This window comes from Dendrobium catenatum, unplaced genomic scaffold (genome assembly GCF_001605985.2).
Source record: "Dendrobium catenatum unplaced genomic scaffold, ASM160598v2 fragScaff_scaffold_716, whole genome shotgun sequence".
NCBI classification, from domain to species: domain Eukaryota; kingdom Viridiplantae; phylum Streptophyta; class Magnoliopsida; order Asparagales; family Orchidaceae; genus Dendrobium; species Dendrobium catenatum.
Genome location: NW_021319178.1, coordinates 15,307,007 through 15,333,414, shown reverse-complemented (window position 1 = coordinate 15,333,414; position 26,408 = coordinate 15,307,007). Strand labels below are relative to the sequence as shown.

The following is a 26,408-nucleotide window of genomic DNA, read 5'->3' as shown; positions in this document are numbered from 1 at the left end:
TATTTGCTACAAATCCACCGTATATTAACTACTTAATTGCAGCGGAAATTTCCTCCGTTCATTATGGCTGATTTTTGCTAGAACTTCAACTAAGGATGTCAAAATTTTTCATGACTCGAAAATCCGACCCAAATTTTTTGGGTTAGGATGTTATGGTCAACCCGTTTTTAGAATGGCTCGGGTCTCAATTCTTGTCCCGTTTCTAATTTTAGGTCAGGTTCGGGTCAACCTGATAACTCAATTTTGACCTAGAAACTATGTGTCATTTCAGCTTTGGACTCGCCGCCTGCTAGCCATTTCGCCGCCTAGTTGAATCGATCCCCTGTCCGTCAGCCCTAAGGTGTAAGACACATCACACACGTCTCACTCTCACCATCTCACGCTGGAAGACCGAAGACACAATCGATCACACCACCGTCGTCGCTCTTGTGCGGTCGTCAGGTTGTGCCCATCTCTCCCTTATTTGACTAGACCGACCCTTCAACACCCATCGAAATATTAGAAGAAGAAGGTGATGATGATGAGAGAGAGAAAGAAAATAGAAGTGAAGTAGAACTCCCGCTCGCCATCACAGGTTCGCCCGTACCTACCTCACTTGCACTGCACTGATCGCGTTGGGAAGAAATCGAGATTTGCGGGTCTGGTCGAGTCAACCCATAACCCGCGTGAGTCAGGTTTGAGTTGAGATTTGTGACCCATTTGCAAAATAGGGTTCATGTCGAGTCAAACAGTTATAAGTTTATGTTGGGTTCGACCCAAACCCGACCTGTGACCCAATTTTGACACCCTTAACTTCTATTTTAACCCTAAATCTAGTTTAACCCTAATTGGTCCTAATCCTAAATTACTTCCTAAGTGAAAGTTTTAAAATCATAGCTCATCACCTAAAATCATCTCATTCTACATTTTTACAGTGTGCATTTTTTTTCTCATTCAACCTTCTATTTATAAAAGGAATTAATAAATATAAATATTTAACAAAAAATATACACAAACTTACCTAAAATGGCAAAATCCGGCCGTGAAGAGCAGTTGTCGACGAGATCGGAGAGGGCAAACGCAGAATCGGATGGGGACTAGGGCTTCAGCATTCGATTATAAACAGGTCAAAGGGCGACTTTGGTGTTCAGTAAATTACTAAATTGCCCATATATTAAATATAATCACCCGTTCATGCCTACTTTTAGGGGCTGTTTGGCAACAAGTGGGATTTAACTTTAGTAGGATTTAGTAAATCCTATAAATCTGGATTTAGTAAATCCGAAATATGTTAAATCCTGAAAACTGTTTGGTATGTCAAATGTTAAATCCTGTTTAATTCTGAGAAACTGTTTGGTACATATTTCAAGATTTATGATAGTTATGGAATGTGAAGAAAATAATTATAAATTTAAAATAAATGTATAATTAAAAATAAAAATTAACGTGTTATGAATTTAATAACATATCATGTACAAAGTACTTATTAATTATTAATTACACTATTAATTATATCTCCCTTTCGCGCGCTTCATCGGCTAAATCCCGTTAAATCCACCGAACCGAGGGATTTAGTAAATCCGGGATTTAAGCCGTAAATCCCTAAATTCGGGATTTATGAAATCCCGGGATTTAAACGCGCGCACAAAAACCGTTTGGCTGGATTTAGCGTAAATCCGACTTAAATCCCAACATAAATCCGATACCAAACAGCCCCTTAAATTTTAAAAAAATATGCTTAATTTACGGCCCTAATCATGCTTAGTCGCCTCAATATAATAACTTCGAGGCGTTAGGGTTTGCCTTTCATCTTCTTTTTTACGTCGTTGCTGTTCGGCTTCGTTGCTTCGCTTGGAGGTGTAGAGATTGCCCGCGGCGCTTCTTCGGCTTCTTCGTGTTCGACTTCGCTCCTTCGACGACTTTCCTTTCTGTCGGATCGGAAGTTACGACATTTTGATCGGAAGCAAGAACGGGAGCTCGCTGGCTGTGAAGGTAACTTTCTCCCTTTCGCGCGCTTCTTCGGCCAAATCCCATAAATCCACCGAACCGAGGGATTTAGTAACTCCGGTATTCAAGCTTTAAATGCTTATACGGGATTTACCCATCGCCGGGATTTAACGCGCGCACTAAAGCCGTTTGTCTGGATTTAGCGTAAATCCGACTTAAATCCCGCTGTAAATCCTATACCAAACAGCCCCTAAAGTTGTCTATGGGTATGGGGGTTAGGCATGAAATAGTAAAATTTTGATGTTAGATATATAAATAGTAAGATATAAAGTAGTAGGTATGTAAACCCCCCAAAGTAAAATGATGAGATTTTGTTTGCTTCTGATTTTATCTTTTATGTCTGGTTCAGAATATAGCTAACGATGGCAGAAGATGGAGATGAAAGGACCTTTAAGAGTTTGGGTGTGTGCGACCAGTTGGTCGAAGCTTGTGAGAGTTTGGGGTGGAAAACCCCATCGAAGATTCAGGTGGAGGCGATTCCTCATGCTCTTGAAGGTGCTTTCTTGACAGCCTTTTAGTTGATTTCAATTATTAATTTCATTAGCCTTTTTTGGAGCATTTATCTTGATCTCAGATGGTCATTATTTGATGATTGTTGGTGTTGACAGGGTTCTTAAATTTGACAATAATCTAGTAGGCTAGGTTGCTTAATTGAAATATTTACTCATTCTCTATTCACCTTCCGGCAAACAGGATTTTGGACTAGCATTGTGCTCTCTTTCTCTGTTGTTCATCTTGATATGGGAGAGGGTTGGATTTGATATGTGTTATGCCTACTATTATATTTTTGTGAGTTGATTTCACATCTTTTTATTTGCAGGAAGGGATGTTATTGGACTTGCACAAACAGGATCAGGCAAGACTGGAGCTTTTGCCCTTCCAATTATCCAAGCTCTTCTTGAGAAGCCACAACCATTCTTCGCTTGTATATTGTCTCCAACCAGGTTTGTTCGTCTTTTACATGTTTTTTTTTACTGGTAATCCTTTTTAGTTTATCTGCTAATAATGACTCATTTTATTACTCTCTTGATATAGCTCTCATGTTATTTCTCTCTTTTTTTATTAAGGGAGCTGGCGATTCAAATTTCTCAGCAATTTGAAGCGTTAGGATCTAGCATCGGTGTGAAATGCTCGGTGGTAAGCTATTTTAAATTTCAGCGAATGCTTGAACATTTAATATTTTCCAATTGTGATCCATGTTTTATATGATGCTAACAACCATACTTTAGTTGTCATCTCGAAGGGTAGCTAAGGTTAAAATGCTTGGAATGCCATATCATCTGTTCTCGTTCCTCTTGATAATGATTGGGAGTTCTTTTATTTGGTTTATGCCCAAGTGGTGGATTGCTAGATGGCACGTCAAAGGAGTCTTGAGTTATATATATATACACACATAGGGGGGTTATTGAGGCAAGCAAAAATAATTCTACTTGATATTTACTTTGATTGATAGATATATAGTAGTTTAATTTAATTTTATACTCTTAGAAGGGGAAAAGCATTCTCCTTGCACTTAGATTTGAGCCTTGATATTGTGAGTTTTCTATTACCATACTCTTCTGGGTGGTCCTCTGTGATAGAAATTCAGTCATTTTAATCTTCTGCAAGGGAGGCTACTGGTTCCATCTTTTTATTTGGCAATAAAATATTTGGAAGAATTGTGTTTTACATAAAGGTTTCTAAAGCATGAAAAAACAATTCTACTTGATATTCTGCTTTGATTCTACGTGAATTTTTAATTTGATTGATTACTAGTTAAATGTGATTCTTTCTAGTCCAATGCAATCGTGAACTAACATTTTTGGGTAGTTATCTTGCTTTGTATGTTCGAAGGCCTTTAGTGTTTTTTCCTTTTGTTTTTATATTTCTATTATCTAATTTATTGATTGAATTGCATTATTGATTATTGTTAAATTTGATACAATACGATTTTTTTCCAATTACATTGTGAGTTTTTATCAAATGTTTGATTGCTTTTCTTCTTATGAATTTTAATGCAGTTTATGTGGTTTTTGCATATTACTGATTTTCATATGAATTGATGAATAATGTTTTAAATTAGAAGTTTGCGAGTTAAGAATTTAAATTTGTGTGATTTTCTAAATTTACTCTATATTTGCATTATGAAACTCTAGACCCAAATGCATGGATGCATTAGTCATTAACTCACTTTAACATCATTAAGTTAGCGACTTTTATGATTACAAGAACTTTTTTTTTTGTTTATAACCATAAATGAAGGCATCATCAAAATATTCTCAAATGATGGCCATGATTGCATGTGAAAATGATTTCTCTTTTCAGCTTAAGAGATATTATTTCAAATGTATGGCTTGTTTATTATATCTAGTGTGTATTTAATGATTTTGTTTGATTAAATAAGGGTAAATTAAACTTTTATGTGGGTCTTTATAGGTTGTTCAGTCATCCTTTTTTTTACTCAATTGATTGATGATATATTATGAAAATTCATGAAACCTGTTCCATATTCATTTGAATGTTGTACATGAGAATCATCAGGGTGATATCGAGCTGAAGATTGTAAACCAAGGAAGTATTGCATTTGCCTACATATTTAGGGCTTAATGTTTGAGTTGGATGGTTTGTTGAGTTTCTATATTGTTGAGATGCTTATTTTTATACTGAACCACATGCGGGGAATTGTGCTTAAGGTGTTTTGAGAAGATTTATGCTGTCTTTAGACTGGTTGACCGTTGACCGATAGCTTCAAGCCCATAATAGTAATTTTTTAATGAATTTTGTGAGTTTACTAGGTTGCACTTGCCTTCAAAAGTTTTTAGTTATATGCCTAATCATCATCATTAGTCTAAACTATTTGAAATTTGCTTTATGAATCCATGGTCTCTTAATTTACACTTCTATTCAAGTTACCTTTGGTCTACTCTTTTTTTTTTTTTAAATAAATTCTTCGACATTGATTTGATCAACTTATCTTATTAATGCATCTACAATCTTTTGTTGTACATGTGAAGCTATCAGAGTTTATTTTTTTTATTGTCCGATCTTTAATAAATGTCACTATTTCCATTTTACATTCATTGCATGTGACCATTTCCTGAATATCTTTCTCTTTTTTTAACCATTTCCTGAATATCATTCTCTTTTTTTCACCTATTTTTCTTAGCATCCTCTTTTTTCTGTTATACCGAACTTGTCTATTAATGATTTTTTTTTAATTATCCAACATTCTGATCGATACAACATAGATTGCTTAGTCATAGTTTTATTAAATTTACTTAGTTTCTATAACAATCTCTTGTTGAACTATACTTCTAAGGCAGCTCTTCATTTTAACCACACAGGCTTAACAAAAAAAGTTATAACCTTATATCTATAATTGATTCCAGATAGTTTAACCTATCACGCCTATGTATCTCATTGTCTTCTACTATTATTGTGTGTTAATTAACAATATCACATTGACTAAAAATGCTTATCTTGTAATTACTATTTGGTCTATTGATCCTTAATGTTTTATTTTTGAATGTTTTTTGTTTGTTTTAACTTTTCAGTCAGTAGAGGTTTTATGCCTTTTGTAAAACACATATACCAAAGTTTGTAATGTAATTAATCATCTATTTATATGCTCTACAACATCAATTTTTGCTCAACTATATGATTTCAATAATCTAAATATGCTGAAAGATTTTCAACTTATCAGTTATCATATTTTCAGTTGGACCATCTTTTCTGAAGGCAAATTTTTATTTTTATTTCTATGTCTATTATCTTTATGTCGGTGTTTACAATTATTTTTATAGAATATATAGTGAAGTCCTTCCAGACCATTTTCAGCAAGTAAAATTTAAATAGTTTGTGAATATGTACTTGTACATACATCTTGACACTTTGCGTATTAATTTTTTGTTTTTCTATGCTGTTAACTATCTTTTATTTGATGGTTAGTTATTTGATAACATGGCTTAGGCCTTATGATGTAACTTTTATCTTTTGGGGCATATGTTGTATGGCCTATAATTTGAGTCAATCTACGTAGCATCTGTCCAACCATGCTGATGCGGGATGCTTTGGACATATGGGTCTACTAATACGAACCTAAGATGAAATATGCAAAAAAGTCAAAAGATCAAAATTTAAAATTTTTCAACTTTAAATTCAAGCAAAGCAAAGATCAAATAAGGCACCTCATTGTTCGAAACAATAAAACAAAAGTTGCTAAAACTTGAATTTTTATAAGAAATATGATATATAATTTCACAATAATTGAGATTTTCATCACAAAGATGAAAATCAACATGTATCAAACTTGAGAAGATCATAATAGCACACACTAACGCAATTTTGTTTGGATGAAAGAACAAATATATAAATAAACAATTTGAACATTGAAGTCTCATATAAGTGCAAGGGAAATCGTGACTTAGAAGTTTTTGGTAAGACTCACAAAATGCTCAAAGAATCAACAACCAGTAGCCCATGCCCATCAATTTTATAAGAAATATGTTGTTTTTTTCATTAAAATTACCTCGATCCCTTGCATATTTATAATCTCAAACATTTCAAAAATCATAGCTTCTTAAATTCTTTCAAGATTTTTATTAAATACTACAAGCTTCAATTCAGCACACTTGGGTTCCATTAAAAAAAAGATTGAAATATTAGGATTCTGCTACAGTAGCCAGAACCATAGATAGCTAGAAACATTACGCAATAATAACTACCAGTCTGGTCATCACTAAAACAGGTATAACGTATAAACAAGCTGCGAAAGGAGGCAGCATTAATGGCTACCAAAGCAGTGGCTGAATAGGGAGAAGGAATCAGCAGTGCTGAAATATGGAATCCGACAAGTGCTGAATTTAAACACTTACAACAATAACCAATCCCATCAATGCGATCAAAACATTGAAGAAAATATCCTGCTCTCAATTGAAGCATTATCATAAGCATGTTTTACTAGAAAATAAACTGAAAAAAAGATGAAATATCAAAACTTAATGCTAACACTCATAATGGCACCATACTTGTCAAAATGCTCATAATTGTCTGAATTTGGCTTTTTTGGCGTATGGGATTAGGATCTTTTTGATTTGTCTTAACTTTCAAATATGAAAAACTATGTTGTTTGTGTGTCAGCATATTTTTCCATTTGATAGATAGATTCTCTTTGATTGTTTATTTGTTTTATTAATACAAGTTTATCATCTGCTTAAATACTAATTGCTTAATAAGGGTTTCAATCCTTTTTGGTTCTTTGCAGCTTGTTGGAGGAGTTGACATGATGGCACAGGCCATTTCTCTTGCAAAGCGTCCTCATATTATAGTATGACTTTTCCTGAACTTTTTCTTTATTTTATTAGCCTTCTTGTTAGAAATGTTATCTTTCATTGGCAACATAATGGGCTGACTGTTCTAAATATGCAAAGCCAATTTGATTTATTGTTCGGAAAATCTGTTTTCATGTATTTTTAATTTTTTAGTCTTTTGAAGTTTTGTGCTTTTGTTGACTGCTAACCAGCTCAGCCCCACCTCATGCCATTTCAGTCCCAAATGGCGCTCCCAAAGGACATAACCATTCATTTCCTCAAATCTACACGCATGAGTGGTTGGAGGAATGATTCGTCATCGCTATTCGCATGCAAGGACCAGAGGTGCTCGACCTCTTTCCTCTCTCGATCTCTCTGTGCCGCACACAGGAAGACATATTCAACTCGACCCACTCTCTTTTTCCCTCAAAACTGTCGACCTAATCACCTCATGGACCTCCATCCACCCACAAAAGCATTGTCCCACGATCCTATTATCCCACGCTCTCACTCCACATGACGCAAAACTCCCTCACAAGCATAGAAGAATGAGGGATCTCTCCCATTCAATCTAAAGCACACAGGACTTCTTGCTTCGAGCTCTTAGAACCGAACAGGAAGCGAAAACCCACCGCCCTCGATCTGAATTTTCCGCCCTCGATCCGAACTTTCCGCCCTCGATCCGAACTCGACGGTGGACCCAACATTGCACACAAACTAGCCTCCCGCAGGTAGAAGCCCAACCAGCTTAACCTGACGCCCTCTCCATTCTGCAAGTGAAGGACCAAGCCAAAGCCTGTACCAAGATTGTTGCTTTCGATACACCTCTGACCAAACTGTGCAGACCTCCACTCGCTGGCTCCGATCCAACCTCCTCTTGGCCTCTACGTGTACTGACCTCACTTGAGGCTCTCTGAATCCGTCGGCTCTGATACGCACGATCGTCCTTCGTTCGTCTCCTCCATGTGAGCCAACTCCCTCTGTGAATTCGAACCCGAGGCGCACCACTTGGATGCTTTCCCATTATTTGCCTCAATTCCACCTGTCTCGCACCCGCTCAGCCGCTCTCTTGTTTCAAATAGCGAGTTAAAAAGGGAAAGGGAGAAAACATTTGTATAATTACTAATAAATAACATATATATATATATATATATATATATATAAAAGTAAAGCTCTTATTTAATTAAATTTAAAATCTTTTAATTAATAAATAAACAATTAAAATTAATTAACTAATAAAGAGCAACTAATTTAATTAATAATTAAATTTAAATAATTTTATAATAAAAAATGAAATTAATTAAATAAGAGATTTAATTGATAATTTAATAACGTTAAAGTATTTAACAAAACCATTTAATTAAATTTAAATCTCTTAAATTAATTAAATTCTTTGAGCAAATAATTTAATTAATAATTAATAATTAAAGAAAATTGTAATATTTAGTCGCAGCAGAACATGTTGACTTTTCCATATAAATTGATGTATTTTTAGCTGTGCGATGGTTAGGGGTTTCGTTGCTTATGTAAAAGTTGATAGCTCATTTAGTCTGGTGGTACTTTTGTGTTGAACCAATACCATTCTTGTTTCATTTAAATTTTGTTTTTATTTATCTTGTTTTTTTATTACTCATGCAGGTAGGGACTCCTGGGCGTTTATTGGATCATCTGTCTAATACGAAAGGTTTTAGCCTCCGCATGTTGAAGTACTTGGTAGGAGTTTATGTTGCTTCTTCTGTTGTATAAATTTCATATTGCACTTATTTAATGTTTTTAGTTCTTGTTTGTTATTCATTCATACAAATTTTTACTGGGTGATATGTACTTGGGGTCTGAAGACCTTTTGGACAAATAGGAATTTCGGATTTCATGTCTTTATAGTGGAATTATAATACTACGAGCAAGATTTAGGTTTTTTAATGAGGAAATGAGAGATGATGGGTAAAGTTTCTTGCCAAGTTGGAATTCATACCCTGGGAGTTTTTTATGTGCATTGGGAGGCATGCTAATGAAAAGAAGATGACCAGCTTGGAATTCTTGCCCAGGAACTTTGTAACGTTAATTGTGAGACATTTAAATGGAGAGAGGAGAGAGAAGACACGGCCAAGTGCCTTGGCTAAAAAATGGGGTGAGGGGGAGTAGAATTGCAAGTAAATTTGAACTTGACATTTTCAAACTTCATTCCAAATGCAATTAACTCATCATGGTTACAAGGAGGCCTATTCGTTGCCTTATTTTATAAGGAAAATCGTAGGTTTTGATAAGTTATGATAAACTATTGGTTAAGGCATTCTCTTTAGTGCAATTCAAATTGAAGATAAGCTAGAATAATTGGAATATTTCCTTAATTCCCTCTGAGGCCAACCCCATTAGTATGATTTGGTGGAAAGCATATTGAAAGATCTTTTTATCATCCATTTGAATTTTTTCTCTTCTCTATCCTTGGCCGTTCCCCTATTCTTTGAATTTTAAATTGTTAATTTGCAATTTAGTCTCTCCTCTTTCAATAATGATAACTCCAAACTTTTCGTCTCATTTAAGAATATTCTTGAATCCCCCCTTTATCACTTGGTCATGCAACTAATAATGGTAAAAAGTTTAAGCTGGCTGATTCAAGTGAGAGTGAAAAATGTTTTCATAAGATTATATCGATCTCAACTATATTATTTTTAAATTGACTTTGGGCCTTAATGTCGTATGTAGATGAAAACACATTTTAGAAAACATTGAGATTTGTTAAACTATATTATTTTTGTTGAATGCAAATAGAAATGGATTTTTGCTGCCAAATTCTCAAATATGATGATTTCATTTTTACTCCCATCATTTGTAAGATGTGCTAGTTAAAATGCACATGCCCTAGCACATGATCAATAATTCCTTATTTTGTTTAAAAAGGTTATCGAATTGTACTTTTAATTTGGATGTTATGTGATTATTTGAAATATTTTAGGGAAAAAAATTAATATATAATACCAACCTCCAATGTCACTCTTCTATCAAGGGCTGATTTCTTAACTTTCTTCTTAGCAGCTATTCATTCTAATTTTGCAGTTCTTACTGGACAATAACGTTGATCTGTTTTGTTCGGATGATGGTAGGTTTTAGATGAGGCTGATAGGTTGCTGAACATGGACTTTGAGAAGGCTATCGATGACATTCTTAAGGCTATTCCCAGAGAACGTAGGACATACCTGTTTTCAGCAACTATGACAAAAAAGGTGGATGTTACCTTTTATACTTGTTTTGTTTATGCTTTTTCATAATGATGTTTCTAATTTTCATCTTGCTAATGTCTGTTACCTAGATGCTATATCTTCTTTTGGTACTTGTAGCATACATTGTCAACTTTAACTGTTTAAGTATTAGGTGCATAATTGATTGATATAATTTTCAAATTCATAAATAATGAGCTGATGATTTGTGAACTGATTATTTGCATAAGTATGTTCTTATGCAGTTGGCTCTGCTTTTTCTAGGAAGTTCACTTGCTAATAATGGAACTTTTGGATCCTCACAGAAGTTAATATTTATCTTGCCCCATATTCTATTTCAAATCCGTAATCTTCATCAACTTCAACCCGTGTTTCAGGAACGGGTTGAAGAATACATTAAAAAAACTTCACTTGGCTGACCTTACGAGTTAGCATCATAAGGCAATGCAAATCATCTAATTATATGGTTTTAAATTTCTGTTATTGTAGTGTTATGCAAATCAGAACTACTTTCAAATATTTATATCTTTCTGTTGTACTGACCCAAGTACCTTGCACTTCAACTATTCAGTATTCACTTCAATATTTTTTTTTTTTATGTTTTTAACTTGACTAGTGCATTCTATTTGTAGCATTTTTAGTGTATGTATTAGAAATAGCCTAGCAAGTGGTTGGGCCTGGAGCCATGTGGTTGCTAGTTCTTTAGGTTATTGATTGAAATAACAAAAATAGCCTCTCTATAATGCATATGTAAGACTGCTTGCATTGAGACTCTATGGAAGAGTCACTCTCTTTCCCTAATAATCCAATTTTTTAATATTACCTGAACAACTTGATCTTGCTTTACCTTGATGGTATTTATGTTGAACTGATGATTATACTTTGATATTGTTTCCTGCAGGTTGGAAAACTGCAAAGAGCCTGCCTTAAGAATCCTGTGAAGGTATATTTTAATTCCACAAGTTGATTTGAAAATTTTCAAAGATATTGCTCTAATTTCTTCCTAAAATGATGAAATTGCATAAATTGCCTTTTAGATTGAGGCATCCTCCAAGTATTCCACAGTTGATACTCTGAAGCAGCAATTTCGATTGGTCCCTGCCAAGTACAAGGTTCTTTTCAAACTTTCTTTTATGCTAATTAGTATATTTGGACTTCTATCATCGAATATTGATGCTAGATATAGAAGTTGTGGCATACTTCAGCAAAGCATTTTCTTTTTATCTGAAGCTGAGATTCTGGGAGATCTTAATAGGGCTTACAAAATTGGACTTGGTTTATCAAATCTGCAGTTAGATAGGGCATATTTGAAAATAATCAAATTCTCATGCAAGCCAAGAAGTAAATAGTAAAAGCATACTTACCTTGTTTACATTCTTTTAAATTATCTTCTTTTAAAATATTTGAAAAAAAAAAATTAGCGTAAGAAATTATTCTTATGCATCCTTGTGGATTTGTCAACCTCTTTGGTGACCCTCTTGATCTATCATATGATTAGATGAATGACTAAGAGTTTGTCACACTTGAATCGATTGCATGTCACTTGAGTCAACAAAATAGAATTTTCTTGATACTTTATAGAAGAGAAATTTTTATGAGTTGAAAATATTAATCAGTTTTATAAATAGAGAGAAAATAAGATTCTTATAGGAGGTCATCATCTTCCCTTCACTATGTTCAATATAAAATAATTATCATATTGTAAAGAAGAAAAACTAATTTCTAAATAATTATATTTCCCAAAGAAGATGAAAGATTACATTGTTTTATATTCATAGAAATTTATCATCTAAATTATCATATGACATGAATTATTTATAGTAGGAATATGGGCTATTTATTTTAGTAATATTTTTTCATTCTTGAATATATCTTTTAATTTATTTTTATTGTTCTTTTTAACTTGCCTATATATAGGCATATGTATGTTTGTGTTTGTATGATTATCTAGTTAAGATGTAGCTATTTTTAATTCTCCCTTCTAACTTGGTATCAGAGCAATGCAATCCTCTCTTATATCTCTTCTCATTTTGTCTCCTCAAAAGCCTCGAACACGTCTGTATTACATAAGAATGATTGTTTCATTAGCCTGCAATTCTTCTTTACTTATACCTTTAGTGCTTGCATGCTTGTAGATCTTCACTTGAAGAGTTTGACCACCTTTGTACGTGCCTTCTCAGTTGATAGCCCAACATCCTTCTCAACGCTTGCATTCCCATAGCATATTTACAAATATCCTTCGCATTCCCCTCTATTCCCAATCAGCAATTTTGCCAACATCTTTTGTCCTCACTATGTCAATTTCTTTGTCAATTCCTTCTATCAATACTCTTTGTCGTTGGTCTCTGTTCAAAACTCTGTCAATATCCTCTATTGATACCTCTATTTAAAGATTCTATTTGTGCCTTCTCTAGCATGAATATCATTTATATATTTGTATTTGATTCAAAATACTATCTCTTTCTCTAATCAGTCGCACTTCTCTTGCGACACTTGAAATCCCTTGGTAATAAAATGTTTGAATACTTCGTCTTTGGTCTATTATTGTCAAATTCAAGTTGATATTTTCTATTTTACCTTGAGTTTGTGGAGAAGTGTTTCAATTATTTGTAGTAGGAATTTACACCAATTTATAGTACAATATTTCTTCATTGTTGATAATATTTTGTTTACTATATTTTTATTTAGGGGGGATTTACATACATGCCACAAAATTTTTATGTATTTACATATTTACCGCATAAATTTTTAGTGTCTCAATCACAATAAAACATTTGTATAAAAAAGTGTATTTTACTTTAGAAAAGTGAATATTTGTGATATTTTTAATGTGATTTAAAGATTTCTGTGTTATGTGTAAAAATAAAGATTTAGATGTTATATATATAAATACATAAGAATTTTTTTGGTTTTTATTTAAATCCCTTTTTTATTTCTTGTTCACTTCCCTTGCCTATTTATGGGTACATATATGCTTCTACTAGTAAATGTGTGATTCTTTCCTAATCTCTCTTTTCTAACAAAGCTAAACTAAGTTTTTATTTTTTTTTGGGTAAATTTGAAGAGCTTATTTGAAATTAACAGTGCCTATGATCTAAGTGAAATTTTCTTGTCCATTATAACTAGAGCCGCAAGTATAATGGAATATAGTAGTAACTCCCAACCTCAAACAACTTGAAAGAAAAAGAAAAAAAGTAGGCAAAGAACACATTAATAGTTACGGCTTTATTTTCTACACCTGCTTCTCTTTTAATGAATTCCATGCTTCTTTGATCTAGAATTCTTCGGTTCTTTACGGGGAAATATCTTTGTAGATTTTAGAAGTTTTATAATTTGAAATTTGTTTGGGTTTATGTTCTTCTATACATATATTTTTCTATAAGAGAATAATTTGAGAAACACTCATCATTTTTTAAAATGGTAGAGGCTCTGGGTGCTTTGAATACAAACTAAAAATATTTACTTTAGAAACTGATAAATCAAAACATATTATCCTTCATTTTAAAAAAAAGATGGGGTTCGTGCATTATATAAATTAAAAATGTAATCCTGCATATTTAAGCCATATTTTCAGTTGAGCATATTCAATTCGTAGTTGTAGTTTCTTACTTATTTTTAAATCATTTGCTTGATCAGCTACCATGTATTTTGATATTTGTCCTTTGACTTTCTTCTGTTGTTGTGTTGATAATTTTATTAGGACTGCTATCTTGTTTACATTCTGACCGAGATGTCCGGAAGCACATCCATGGTCTTCACTCGTACTTGTGATTCTACAAGACTCCTGGCATTGCTACTTCGGAACCTTGGTCTAAAGGCAATACCCATTAGTGGTCAAATGAGCCAGGTACTGTGAACGATAAATTCACCTATTTTCTTTAATAGCTTGTTGAGCTGTGCTTTTTTTTCATTGCGTGGGTTTTCCTTTATGCAACCTTACTAATTTTTGTGTTGTTGATGGACATCTCATGACAGACAAAGCGACTGGGAGCATTGAACAAATTCAAGGCTGGAGATTGTAACATTCTTTTATGCACTGATGTTGCTAGCAGGGGACTTGACATACCATCAGTTGATTTGGTCATTAATTATGACATTCCCAGCAATTCTAAGGTTATTTTTCTTATTGTCTTAATCTGATTGAGCTTGTCCTCGTTATGACTAGTGTGTTGATAGGAAGTACTTGAGTTCGCAAGTAACCCCAAGGGTAATACACTAGTTCGCAAGCAAACCTAGCATTACACAAGGTGTGGGGCCCAACCGAGTGGCCGGCCCCCCTCTCTCTCCTTGCTTGGGCCGGCGGTGGTAAACCCAAACCAGTCCACTAGGGACCGGTTCAGAAAAAGCAGCCGGAACCTCGTAGGTCGACGGAACATGTGTTTATATACACAGCCACTCCTATTTTTTGGATTTTCTATTGGGGATTGTGCTAGTGCATTTATGCATGTACATACGCAATCATGCTTGCATATAGCTATACAATTGTTAAAAGAACTTCTGATTTTTTCTGAAATGCAAAGAACCCGTTGTATAGGGAATCCCTTTGTTGATGCATCAAAAAGGGTGGCTTTTTCATGATATTTCACATTCCAAGTTCAGGGTATTTGTCTTTTTTCTCCTTTGATTATTCTCAATTTTGCTTTTGTCCTGGGCTTCAATAAGTGCTGCTAGTTATCTCATGTAGTGTATATGGATGCAAATTTCAAATTAAATTCTATGGTTTGGGCGGAGGATGGTCAGATCTTCGATAATATAAGGTGTTTAGGGTACTTTTTTTTATGCCACAACTCAATTTTTTGCATTTGGGAGCACTGCTGTCCGTTACAGATCTATGCAATTAATCATAATTTATGTTTGGCCATTATTTTGTCACTGTTTTCAATAAATTTGGGCCAGAAAGCTGCTTTCTACAGCTGCTTTAAAAGAAACTGTTTTCTCCATCACAATTTTATAATCACTTTTATAAAAAGCTACTGTTTTCCATATGATCTGGCCTGTTTATTTTTGCTGTTGGAACTTGTGAGTGATTGACAGACATCAAGTTTTTCTACTCTAAATAGAATGTTCCGTAAATATAAACCTTATCAGAAACAATTTTGCAATCTAGCATGGCTTCCTTATTAATGCTATCTCCCACTTGCAATATTCTCTTAAAATGGGCGCAGGATTACATCCATCGAGTAGGCAGAACTGCTCGTGCTGGACGGTCTGGTTTAGCGATCTCATTAGTAAACCAGTACGAAGTGGAATGGTACATTCAGATAGAACAGCTTATTGGTATGTTTTTGCTTTTTGACATGGAAGATAAAATTGTTGGAGGTGAGGAGTAGAACTTAACCTGCTGTTATTGTTTGATTTGAAATTTGCAGGAAAAAAGTTGCCAGAGTTTCCAGCGGAGGAGGCTGAAGTTTTACTATTCTTGGAGAGAGTTTCAGATGCAAAAAGAATATCTCAAATGGTATTTAAATTCTTTACATATTCTCTTTTGAACTTCTTCTGTTTCTTCTTCCATTTTCTCAATATTCTGCTTCAACAACTGCAGAAAATAAAAGAGAGTGCAGGGAACAAGAGACGGAGGAAGGTTGGGGATGATGATGATGAAGAAGAAGAAGATGCTGAAAGATATGCTGTTAACGTCAAGAGTGGAAAGACCTCCAAGAAAGGGAGAAGGTAGCTTTGGAGGATCTTTGCACCTGAGATGTTACAGTTCTTTCCTATTGTATTTTTTGGCTCTCTTTATTGTAAACGTAACACAAATTTTGGTCGAGTTATGTTGGATTTGGTGTACAGATTCTTGTAATTGTAAAATGTTAGTCGGCAATTTAACAAAAAATGAGATTGAGTAACTTAGAAATTTAAAATTGTAATTTTTGGTTTAAATGTATTAAAAGAGCTTTATAGATGATTGGCTTCTTTTTAAGTTCTGAATGAGGCTTATTGAAATAAAAATCATTAGATGGTTCATTACTTCAGGATTGTTAAAATGCTAGGTGTTTGAAGAACACTCCTCTTAGACTTGGGCTTCGTTTAGGTCGGCTTTTTTATTGTTTTTTAAAACGAAGATTTTTTTTTTGGTAAATTTTGGGCATTATCACTTATTTCATTAAAATGAACTAGTTACATGTAAGTAAAGGAATTATAAAGGAAAAAACTTACAAAAGCAAAGTTCAGCTAATCAGGGAAGAAAAAACTCCCCAATACAAAAATACCTACAAAAGTAAATAATAAGAGAAAAAACAGCACGAAGAGGGAGGCAAACAAGCCCCGAGCTCAGGAATTGCCGCTCTCTCTACTTAGTTGTAAAAAAAATTACCAAAATCCTGCCCTCCAAGGGAGAAAAAGGCAATTCAATCATCATTGCCCTTCTTCCTGAATAAAATAGTCGTTGAAATCACAAAACAGAAGAAGGGCAGCCCCTTCCAAACTTCCAGAAAGCCAAGACTCCCAGGTAAAGCAACCATCAGTAACCAAACTGCAGCACCAAGAATGCCTCACAGCAAATTCATCAACATATATCTAGATTTCCATTTCATAATTCTGGAAAAAACTGCAGCTTTGATTTTCAGAGCTAAAGATGTAGAATATACAAAAATTCCCCCAAATTTCCTCTCATTCCTTTCTCTCCATATAAAATATATCGCCGAGCATATGAGGAGATAATAAAACTCTTTGTTCTTGTCATGTGTATCATTAATATATTCAAAAATATGCAGCACATCAGGTCTTAACAGTAAGAACCCAAGATTAGACATGAGCTTTGCGAGTATAGAGAAAGAATAGTCACACTCAAAGAAAAGGTGACTGACAGTTTCAGCACAACAGTGACATAATGAGCAGTTGGGATCCACATTGATACCCCTAGTTAACAAAGAATCTATAGTTTTTAAATCTCCAGAAATAGCCATCCAGCAAAAGGAGTACCTTATGATAAAGTGCTTATGCCAAACAAATCTCCACCAATTCACTTTAGTATCATGTATGTAATAAAAGTCCCTAAAATTCTTATGCTTACAAATCTTACCAACTCCCCAATATAGGCTGGTCCGAGTAGTAGGGATAAGTGGCACTTCAGAAAGAGCAGTATGAACTTCTTGAGGCATAGAGCCAGGCAAAGCCCAAGCATCCCCATTAATAATAGCATTAATACGCTCATTAACAGGAAAAACATATAAAAGGGGCTGAAGAGCAGCAATTTCTCTTACACACTTATCTTTAAACCAATGATCCCAGAACAAAGCTATTTTAGAGTGAGCAGACACACTAAAATGAAATTTATCTTTGGCCAAATTTGCATCCCTACAAATAAACTTCATACTTAGAGGCTTTAGAAATAGGCTCCTTCCAGGGAGATATGTATAAGTTTAATAGCCAACTGCTAAGAGGACTATTAGCATTGTATAATCTAAGAATAAGTGAGCAGTTAAAGCTAAACTAAAGAGAATGCAGAGAAGGTAAGCCAATGCCTCCAAATTCCTTTGGCTTGCAAGTATTCCTCCAAGATATTAAGTGCAATTTTTTAGCAGAAGAGTCCCCAAAGAAAAGAAATTTAGCACAGCCTATCAATTTGCTTGAGAATTGTTTTAGGTATTATACAACCACGAATCTAGTAGGCAATCGTATTCCAATAGTATATCTGAGGAACTGAAGTCTGCCAGCAAAAGAGAGAGATATAGCCTTCCAGCCTGACAACTTATTAATGATACTTTCCATAAGCAGGGAGAAACATGCAAGTTTCGGGTGGAAGGGAGATAATGGAATGCCAAGATAATTCATACTAGTGGTTGTAGAGGTAATATTAAGAGAAGAGCAAATTTCATCCGCAATATTATAGTTTGGAGGCAGGATAATAGAACTTTTCTCAAAGTTCACATGTAGACCCGTAGTCATAGAAAAGTCTTTCAGAATTTGAGATAGTTTGTTGTAGTTATCAATATCAGCTTTCCCAAAAATAATCAAATCATCAGCATATAAAAGATGGGACAACCTATAATTCCCAAACGAGAGCCCTTCAAAGTGTTGCTCTTGCAGATTACAGTCCAACATGCAAGAAAGAATATCCATCACTATACTAAAAAGGTATGGGCTTAGGGGACAACCCTGCCTAAGCCTAGAAGTTGATGGAAAAAACCCCTCCAAAGCTCCATCCATGCACAAAGAAAACCAAATATCCAGAATGCAGGCTTCAACCCATTTAATAAAAGCATTAGGAAAACCTTTTTGCACCATCCTAGCAAGAAGAAATTGTCTAGACACACTATCAAAAGCTTTCTTAATGTCAAACTTAACACACATAAGTATGAAATTAGAAGATTTCCTTGAAAACTGAAGAATTTCATTAGCTAGGAGAACTGTAGAGATTCTGTTTTTAATAAAACCCGCCTAATTTTTTTTAATGATATTAGGCATGATAGGCTTCATCCTATCTGCCAAAATTTTAGCAAAGATTTTGTAAGAAGTATTACATAAAGCAATAGGACGGAAATCAGAAATAGACTCAGCATGACTGGACTTAGGAATAAGAGTGATGGCCGTAGCTTTAATAGTACGGGAAATATAAGCATTATAAAAGAAATACTTGATAGCATTACAAACCGATGGACCAATAAGCACCCAAGTAGATTTATAAAATTCAAAGTTGAAGCCATCTGGATCGGGTGTGGAGTTGGAAGACCCTAAAAAAAGTAGCTCTCTTAATCTCAGAATCAGATACTCGGACAATAAGAGAATTAATAGATTCCATATCAATTACGCTACCAGGAGGAAAGGTATTAATGTCAAAATCCAGATGTTGAGGAGCATTGAAAAGAGTTTGAAAATAAGATATAGAATCTTTAATAGCTTCAGTCACAGAGCCATCCTGATTAGACATAACAAGGGTAATAGCAGTTTTTTTTATAACTCCTCATACGAATCCTAACATAGAGAAATTTGAGATCATCCTCTCCCTGTGATAACCACTTGGCTTTGGCCCGCTGTTTGACCCACGAAAACCACATAGAGGAGGCCACTTCCAACTACAAATTGGTATTCTTAAGCTCTAAAGATGTATTGCAGAGATTAACATCAGCATTAAGGCTGTCAAGACAAGCTAGTTGCTTATCTTGAAGAGACTTAATATGGTCTGTCATGATATTAGCAGTTGCCCACCTTTTCCCCCTAACAGCTGCTTTCAAAAGCTTGATCTTATTACAAAAATCAACAAGGGGATTACTCACAGCTTTTACCGCAAAGATGTCAAACAACAAAAACCAGAACTGCTCACTTCTGATCCAATAATTTTTGTAAAGAAACCTATGCTTATTGGAATGATTAACCATGGAATTGAGAATAATAAGACAATGATCCAATCCCTCAGGGTTTTTAATGATGTAATAAGAATTATAAAAAGATGATAGCCAGTGCACATTAACTAGCATACGGTCTAACTTGATGTGTATAGGACTATCAGTCCGTTGATTAAACCAAGTGTAAGAAGGAATAATAGAAGCCAAATCTTTAAGATTAGTGTCAAAGATAACACTGTTAATATCATGCAGGTGAATATGATGAAGGGGATTGCCTCCTAATTTCTCAAAAGGATAACGACAAGAATTAAAATCACCCATTAATATCCACGGAAGGCTATCAGAGGGGGAAATAGCTCTTAACTCATCCCAAAGTACTTTCCTGTCTACCTGGCTATTAGAGCATAAATCACAGAAAGAAGAAAAGGAGTACTAGAGCCATAATATACCATACCAGCTATCATTTGAGACGAGAAAAAATTAGGTTGAAAAGAAAGTCTATTAGTAGACCATTTAATCCAGATTCTACCCGGATTGGCACAATGGAAGTTGTGACAACTAGCTTCCATATCAAAAACCAGATGACTGTTGCAGAAACTTAAATCAGAAAGATTTTGAAGCTGTATTCTATTCTCAAGAATACAAATCATGTCCAACCGGAGGGAGTGGACGAGCATTTTGCAGAATGACACCTTATTAGAGGAGGAAAATCCTCTAATATTCCAAGCCGCTATATTAGGACAGATCATTTGCGCTTTGCGAAAGAGGTAGGCGGCTTTTTGGAACCTTTCTCTTTGGCATTCTTAGGAAGGGAAGATTTAGATTTTTTCCCACTTGAGTTTGAAATCTGCTCCGAGTAAGAGTTGCAATCATTATCAAAATTTGATACCACTAAGTCCTCAGAACCCTGAAGAGAAGAATACATGTTACTCGTCTTAACAGTAGGAGGGTTCACAATACAGATTTGAGCACAATCGGTATCCCCCAGACATTCATCTGTAGGGGAATTAAGATTTGGGATGGGCGTGCCATCAGGAACATTAGAAGTAGTAAGAGAGTGATTTATAAATTATGCGGTTTTAGCTACTGGTATTTCATTCTGCGGCTCTAGAGAAGGTTCAACTTGTTCAGGAATCGTAATGCTTTAACAGGGAGTAATATTACTTTTGGGAACCCAAACAACCTGAGACGGAACCAAATTGAAATTTTTTATTTTTGTATTAAAACTCCATTTTAGAAAGCAATAAAAAAGCCGTCCCAAACGAAGCCTTAATTTGGGATGACTTTCTTAGTATTTTTTGAAGCATTTTTTTAGTATAATTTTTTTATTATTAAAAAATTATTTTAAAAAATAGTCATAAAGTCCTCTCAAATGAAGCCTCAAGTGATTTAGTACAAAAATTTTTCGTACTAAAATTATTTAAAAAAAAAATAAAGTTGACCCAAATAGAACATTAAAATATCGAGTTAAATTTTGTAGCATTACTCTTTAAATTTTATCTTAAGCAAAAAAGATACATACTAATGTTTTATATTTCTATTTATAAGTTATGTAATTCACATCAAAATTTTTTTTTTAATTTTGTGCAAATAACTTCTCCTGATATAATCTTTTCTCAAAAGATGCCAAAAAATTGGCCAAACAATTTCTAAGAAATAATTAAATGAGTTTTCTTAAAAAAAAATTATCTTTTGAATTATTTATTCATCACAAAAATTATAGAGGAAACGTAATAATTAAAATTACATCTTGTATTATAATATGTAATTTTTTTGTTTATTCATAAAGAAGGGTATGTGCGCCATTCAACTCTCTGAGCACGATATTTTTTGATGAGTTGGGATCAATTAGGTGAAAGGTGGGTCCTTAACCTGTTCTTTGAATGGTGTAAGTGAGCCGAGCCGGCTCAAACTCGACTCGTTAACGAGCTCGCGAGCCGAGCTTATCAAGCTTCGAGCTCATATGATAAACGAGCTCGAGTTCGAGCTCAACTCGACTCAACTCGAAAGCTTATCAAGCTACTATATATATAATAATGCACATCCCATGCATTGGTGCTTCTCAAATGAGCTCGAGCTTGATATTTTCTAAACGAGTCGATCTTGAGCCCAATAATCGAGCTCGAACTCAACAAGGATTAAACAAGCCAAGCTTGATAAGATAAATACTCGACTCGTTTACACTCGTAGTGCATAGGATTATTAGGTTTTTATTTGATAGTTAGTGATTTTCTGTTTCGTCTGAAATTTTTTTGCATTCTGATTGAGGTTCTGGGAGTTTGGTTACAGGAATAGTAACTAAAAGAATGTTCTATTTGGATTGGGGAAAAATTACTGTATAGTTAGTGAATGATGAGATTCATATTGATTCAGCCATTTGTTATCTACATTATTGTAAAACTACGAGAAAGTTTTGAGGATGTGGATTCTGTTTTACTTCGTTTTTTTTTTACTTTTGCATTATGTAGCAGTATGAATTGCTTGGGATGATTTTAGGTTTATTTTGTCACTGCCATTCTTCTTACCTGGGGCGCTGCAGCCTTAGATTTAGTTAAGCTGATGAAACTTTAAATGCGTAAATTTCTTTTTAATATTTGGTATATGCATGCTATTTGATGTTGGTTATTCAACTAACACTCATCTGCTGTTGTTTTTCTGCTTAAGGCTCACCATGCATTTTAATAGCCTGTTTACATCGAACACTCTTCTTCATCATTTGGAGATTTATAAGTAGTTATGTGGTTTAGGCGGTTTCCTTTATCTTATGCAGGAACAGAGTTATTTTCTGGTTCTATTCTCATTTTATTTAGCTTTAATTTATCTTCTTATTTATGGCAATGCCATGTTCACGTCCTTTTTCTTGACTGCCTTTTTTCCTGATTCTTATGGGGCTTCGGAAGGTTTACTATGGAATACGGTAAGAGTAACAGATTTCCTAAACCTGATTCTGATTTCATGGGGGCAATCTTCGTGTGCAATAATCTTACAAAGAAGGAAAGCTTTAAGAGGAAACTGTTTGGACTCCCTTCTGTGCATTCAGACCTTGTGAAGCAAATCAAAACAGGCATGATACTGTTTCTATTTGAGCCTGATGAGAGAAAACTTCATGGAATTTTCCAGGCTACTTCTGATGGTGCCATGAATATCGTGCCTAGAGCATTTTCCATTTCAAATAAGCGTTTCCCTGCTCAGGTATATTATCGACTATTGCATCCCCTTTTTTTTATGAGATTTATTTCATAAACCAGATTCAACTCTTGCTTCATGATTGTTTATCTTGCGTATTAACTGCTTTGGATTATATGTGTAATTGGCTATGAAACTAAGGCTTCGTTTGAGACTGCTTTTTCTCAGCTTCTTAAAGCATCTTTCTAGTAAAAAAACATTAATTTTAGTACTAAAAATCTGCCTTAAGAAAGCCGTCCCAAACAAAGCCTAAAGCTTTTCCTAAACAAAGTTTGACTCTGCCTTTGGTTGCATTTTGTATGTAGGTTCGTTTTGAAAGGCTTTGTGCTTGTAAACCACTCTCTGAAAATGAGTTCAGGGAAGCCATCGAAGAAAATTATTTCACGGCCATTAAATTTTCTTTTGCATTGTTAGGTCCGCAGGTACGTCACCTTGGCTTCCATAGTTTTAAAGTAACTGTTTGGTACGTTGTTTCCATATGATCAAGTAATAAATTTTTAGGTTTTATTTGTCCTTTTGTCATACCCACACATCTTATAGGTTTGTAGGTTGATCTGGTTGTTCTCTTCGAGAAGCTACTTGCTATATGATCAGCTTCCAAAAGGGTTACAGAGTGAATTCATGAAAATATTTGAGAATTCTAGTTTGGCTAGGACCAAGGTGATTGGAAATGAAAATTTACCGAAATTTGATGCAGCTGGATATAGCATGGACAACAACATTCAGTCTACCAGAAATTCCTTTCTACTTGGACCAAGCAAAAATCATTTGAAAAAGTATAATAATCATGAACAAAATGACATTACTTTACAAAACTATGAACTTCGAGGGCAGCCGGAATTCTACCCTACTTTCTATCACTCTGCCAAGTTGCAACAACAAAATCAAATGCTTTCCACATCCCGTTATGATCTTTCCAGGGATGTCATTCCTGTTATCCCTTCTACTCGTCGTAGCTATAGTTCTTCAAGGTTTCTTTGTAAACCGCCGCCTCCAGTTGCTTTAGGCTCGGATTTACTTGAACAAAAGCTTACTTTCTCCAAAGGGAGTTCCTTAGATGCCCAAACACCTCACATAAGAAACCAATCATATACTTCTGTGTCTCAAATAGAAATAAAAAACCATCCTTTGAGTAACAACTCTGGCATTGCTTTGTCAAAATCCTCGTGTCTCTCTGATACCTCTCAACTTTTACATGCCCCTGAAGGCAATGTTACTTTCCATGATAGCTATAGTCTTTCCAACAATAAATTTTTGTGCTCATCACAAGACATGGAATATGACTCTTGGAATATACAAGATTGGTCTTCAGGTCCCGACTATATTCCTAATTCAAAAGGCGAAACTTCGGTTAACGGTTACATTCCTGTGCTTGAAGTTGACTTTGCTTATGCCAAGGAAGCCTATGATCTCCCTTCTAGGAAAGAGAATCCGCCATTAACATCACAGTATGATTATCATTCTGGTTTTACTAGTGATATTAACAATACAAGCAATTGCAGCTTTGACTTTTCCTACAATGACAAAAAGAGTGCATCCTATTTGAATTCGTTTCCAAAATCAAATTCCTTTCAGAAGAGGTGTAATGTATTCCAGCGTCTGTCTCGACCACCAAAAATAAATAAAGAAAAAATAAAGAAATATCCTTATGCACTTGATCGCATGGAGGCATTTTCTCATCAGAGAAGTCAAGGGATTAAGGTGTGTGGAAAGCTTGGAAACCTAGCAAGTCTTGAGAGTGATGCACCATTGGATAATATAGCTGAGTTGAGATCATTTGAAAAGGATTCTCTTGTTGAAATAAAACCCCAAGTTCAGGTGCTTGATGACGGCAATGGCTTTTCAATTCCGAATTTCAAGCGCAGAAGTGCTGTGAAACAGCCAACTACTGGAGCAAGTGATTTTACTCCTCCAGTAGATAAATGCAAGAAAAGGAAGCTAATAAGACCATCTTTCAGCGAAGAGGATAATTCCTTCCCAGTCAGGGAGGACTGCCAGAATCTCAATTTACCGCATACTGTGCATAAAGGGCTTGATGACCATAATATTTTATGTACCGTATCCCATCCTGGCACAACTGAAGAACTTCCTATCTCCAAGGAGTCGAATGCGCCCACTGAAGGTGTTGGAAGTGTTGGACATTTGGGGCCTCTCTCAACCATTCTTGAAGATAACGCAGGCTTATCAAACACTGATTCTTTGACTGTAAATATCCATTGCAGTCAACAGATATTAGATTCTGAGTCTAAGAAAATTAATAGCTATTGTCTTATGGGTGATGAAAACGTTGATGGAAATCCAAAGGAAAATTCGCAGCCATTGACGATGGACTTTATACCATTATCAGTTGAAGAAGAACACAAAGCCATTAATACTGCAAAGAATTGTATGGATTCAGATATGAAACATGTAGTTGTAAAGATGGACGCTCCGGATTTTCCACTAGGAATTAGATGCAAAACTACGTCACCTGATTTAGTGTGTGAAGACAATAAGATAACATCTGATGGATTTGGATTTGCCTAACATTATTTTGCTTCTCAAGAAAGGCGAGTTATAATGGGATTTTGTGGCTGTTGTATAGGGCCTTGGCCACCATATCTGAAGCAGCCAAAGATAAAGCCTCTTCTGAAGATTCTTATACTTGCAGCAATATCAAGCTTTTTGAGGTTTTCATGCTTCTTGAAATTGAAAACCTGGTTTGTTTGAATGTTATCCTCTCAGAAAATCGAAATAACTCTTAACCTTAGACCAACATCTTTTGAATGGCGCACACTGAACGCATGTACTAACTTTCTTGCTAGTTTTTCTTGGCCCGGCAAATTAAGACTTTGTTTGGGATGACTTTCTTACTGTTTTATGAATCAACTTTTTAGTTAAAAATTAAAACTTTTGTACTAGAAAGCATCTTTAAGAAGTAGTAAGAAAGCCGCCCCAAGCTAAGCCTAAGTTGAACGGTTCTTACTTTTTATCTTTTTGAGGTATTATCAGGAGATGGGAACTTGGGAGAGTTTTGTTTCGGTTGAACCTTAAGTTGTTTCAATATAAAAAATAGATTACGCTGTGTATGTTTTTGTGCTATCAGTTCTACTTGGTGTTATTTTTGTATGAAGGATTGTATTCTATTGTTGGCAATACTAGGAGGCATTTTGATGCAGGAGTTGGATGAAATTCGGCTGGTGGAATTTGGATCAAATTTTACCTATCAGTAGGATAGGAATAGATCTTATTGATTGTTGCCTGTACATGCTTAAGATTATGATATTTGATCTGTTTTTTCTCACATTGCGACGCCAACTTTTGTTGAAAAACAATTTAAGAGCATCTCCAACCGAATGCCAAACGTGCGTATGGCGTTGTTCGGTCGCTTCAGCCGAACGTCAAATTTTTTGTCTTTTACTTGCAGGTGAACAGTGCGATGCTAATATTGACGTTGCATTATTTACTTA

General features: G+C 34.7%; 2 protein-coding genes across 2 annotated transcripts; both read left to right on the top strand.

The window, feature by feature from the left end:
- The first annotated feature begins 1,497 nt into the window (after positions 1 to 1,497).
- Positions 1,498 to 16,409, top strand: LOC110103732 (DEAD-box ATP-dependent RNA helicase 10). The gene is made up of 14 exons (XM_020832548.2): positions 1,498 to 1,971; positions 2,336 to 2,481; positions 2,807 to 2,930; positions 3,054 to 3,123; positions 7,229 to 7,291; positions 8,913 to 8,987; positions 10,376 to 10,495; positions 11,391 to 11,432; positions 11,527 to 11,601; positions 14,190 to 14,336; positions 14,465 to 14,602; positions 15,655 to 15,766; positions 15,859 to 15,947; positions 16,032 to 16,409. The coding sequence occupies exons 2-14, from the start codon at positions 2,349 to 2,351 to the stop codon at positions 16,161 to 16,163; spliced, it is 1,320 nt and encodes a 439-aa protein (XP_020688207.1). The 5' UTR covers positions 1,498 to 1,971; positions 2,336 to 2,348; the 3' UTR covers positions 16,164 to 16,409.
- Positions 16,410 to 21,972: 5,563 nt separating this feature from the next.
- On the top strand, positions 21,973 to 26,027 carry LOC110103739. Its single transcript, XM_020832554.2, has 3 exons — positions 21,973 to 22,965; positions 23,265 to 23,381; positions 23,500 to 26,027. Exons 1-3 carry the CDS (start codon positions 22,681 to 22,683, stop codon positions 25,483 to 25,485), a joined length of 2,388 nt encoding a protein of 795 aa, XP_020688213.1. The 5' UTR covers positions 21,973 to 22,680; the 3' UTR covers positions 25,486 to 26,027.
- Positions 26,028 to 26,408: the final 381 nt, after the last annotated feature.